We start from the raw sequence: 1678 nt of genomic DNA, 5'->3' as shown, positions 1-1678 counted from the left end.
CCAGATTTACCCTCAGTCTCGTACTTACCCACAAACGCCCCAAACTCTACAGTGGTGCTGTTTGGCTGGACGGGCTGCTGGTTAAGACGAACTAGTGTGAGATCTGGTTGGCTGGAGCCAGTGGGCTGGGAAGCGATGCAGCTGATGTTGAACTGAGCCCTTGAGGAGGGTACACTGGGCAGGCTCGATGGGGAGTCGGAAAAGCCCGGCTCTTGCGGACGGGTCAGTTTACTCTGGGTGAGAGAACGACCTCGGAGACGCAGCTCTGGGGGGGTAATGGCCACAGCACTTTGGACAAAGGCACTGGAGCCGACACTGCCTGAGGAGCAAGCCTCTGCAGAAAGGGGCCCGAGCCCAAACAACCCCCTCCTTTCTGGACTCAACACTGGGTTAAAGTTTGGGTCCAGCCCTAGTCCTGCTTCAGGGATGTTCCCGACTCTCCGGCTACTCTCCGTCCCAGCCCCTCCCCCTACACCAATCCCAAAAAGAGAATCTGCGATGTTGGCTCCTGCCAGTGGAAAAGATGAGCCAAAGAAGGCCCCCACACTGCGTTTGCCTATCGCAGATGATTTGGAGTGGGGGCCAGTGTCTGTTGCCACAGGACCGATGCTGGGGACCACATTCTTAGAGAGACTGAGCTCCCTGGTAATCTGATTGTGGACTTTGCTGGCCTCAGACGCCCTCTGAGCAGTGAGGGTCTTCAGGGTGTCCACAGTTAGAGCTGAGAGGTCCTGCAGATGGCCGATCTGAGAGTCCAATGTGTGCAAAGAGCGTTTTATAAAGTTGACCTTGTTTCCAACCTCCCTCAGCTGCATACCCATGGTCTCAACCCTGGAAATGACAAACAGTAACTTCAGTTACCCACAGCTCAGCTTGTGTTACCCATTATTGTTAATGTTAAACGTTATGATGTTAATGATATACAATGGAAAGGATTAATTTCTTAATTTTTATTAAATGACCAATGCTCAAGCATGGCATATTCACTGACCTAATGTCAGATTTTTCTCATGTCTAGTCATTTAGGGAAATGTTTAATGTCATAATTACTGTATATTGAGTAGGCTATGTCAATCATTCTATTTAATTTTAATCACTGAATCTTTTTGAGCTTTAGCTTTTTTGACGGCCTTAAAAAGGCAACCTGTGGAGCAGTTTGCTATAAGTGGGTCTGTTTTGTGTCGTTTGCATGAGGATGCACATGCACACACGTTTGTTAGACCACAAGGATACATTTTGGTGAGTAACACTGACTATAAACCTACCTTTTGTTTATATACAAGAAAACTTCACAGAGCACTTTAAAGAAGCCCAGTAACAATCTCACCTTTCTGAGGTAATACGTATACGCTCCTCACTTCCCGAGTGAAACTGATCATCTTTTTCATGAAAGTACGTCTCGACACACTGCTCCTCAAAATCATGAAGCTTCTTTTGGTCTTCCTCTGTGAGAAACAGCTCTGAAATACAGGAAGACAGTGTTACTGTTACTGCATGTTTTTATTAATGAACATGCAGTTTCTGCCAAAGAATGCCAGTAGTGTTGTCGTACTTGGTCCGTAGGTATGCTCCTTCTTCCTCTTTCTACACATACAGAAGAGGGAGTAGATATGGCAGAGGAGGATGAAGGGGGGAGGGAGGACAGGCTTCTCATGGTAGGCCATAATAAAGTGGTAGC

General features: G+C 47.3%; 2 protein-coding genes across 2 annotated transcripts in view; both read right to left on the bottom strand.

Moving 5' to 3' along the window:
• LOC116689707 (transient receptor potential cation channel subfamily M member 7) overlaps positions 1-1678 on the bottom strand; it is an 89912-nt gene that overhangs the window by 59423 nt on the left and 28811 nt on the right. The window lies entirely within an intron of this gene.
• The window catches only part of LOC116689722 (transient receptor potential cation channel subfamily M member 7), a gene marked incomplete at its 5' end in the record, with an annotated part of 11685 nt that extends 10007 nt beyond the window's left edge, over positions 1-1678 (bottom strand). The window contains 3 exon segments of the mRNA XM_032516333.1: positions 73-831; positions 1328-1460; positions 1553-1678. Coding sequence (XP_032372224.1) covers positions 73-831; positions 1328-1460; positions 1553-1678 — 1018 coding nt within the window.

Source organism: Etheostoma spectabile, chromosome 1, assembly GCF_008692095.1.
Source record: "Etheostoma spectabile isolate EspeVRDwgs_2016 chromosome 1, UIUC_Espe_1.0, whole genome shotgun sequence".
Classification (NCBI taxonomy): Eukaryota; Metazoa; Chordata; class Actinopteri; order Perciformes; family Percidae; genus Etheostoma; species Etheostoma spectabile.
Note: the sequence above shows the minus strand (reverse complement) of the source record. Positions and strands in the feature narration are given on the sequence as shown.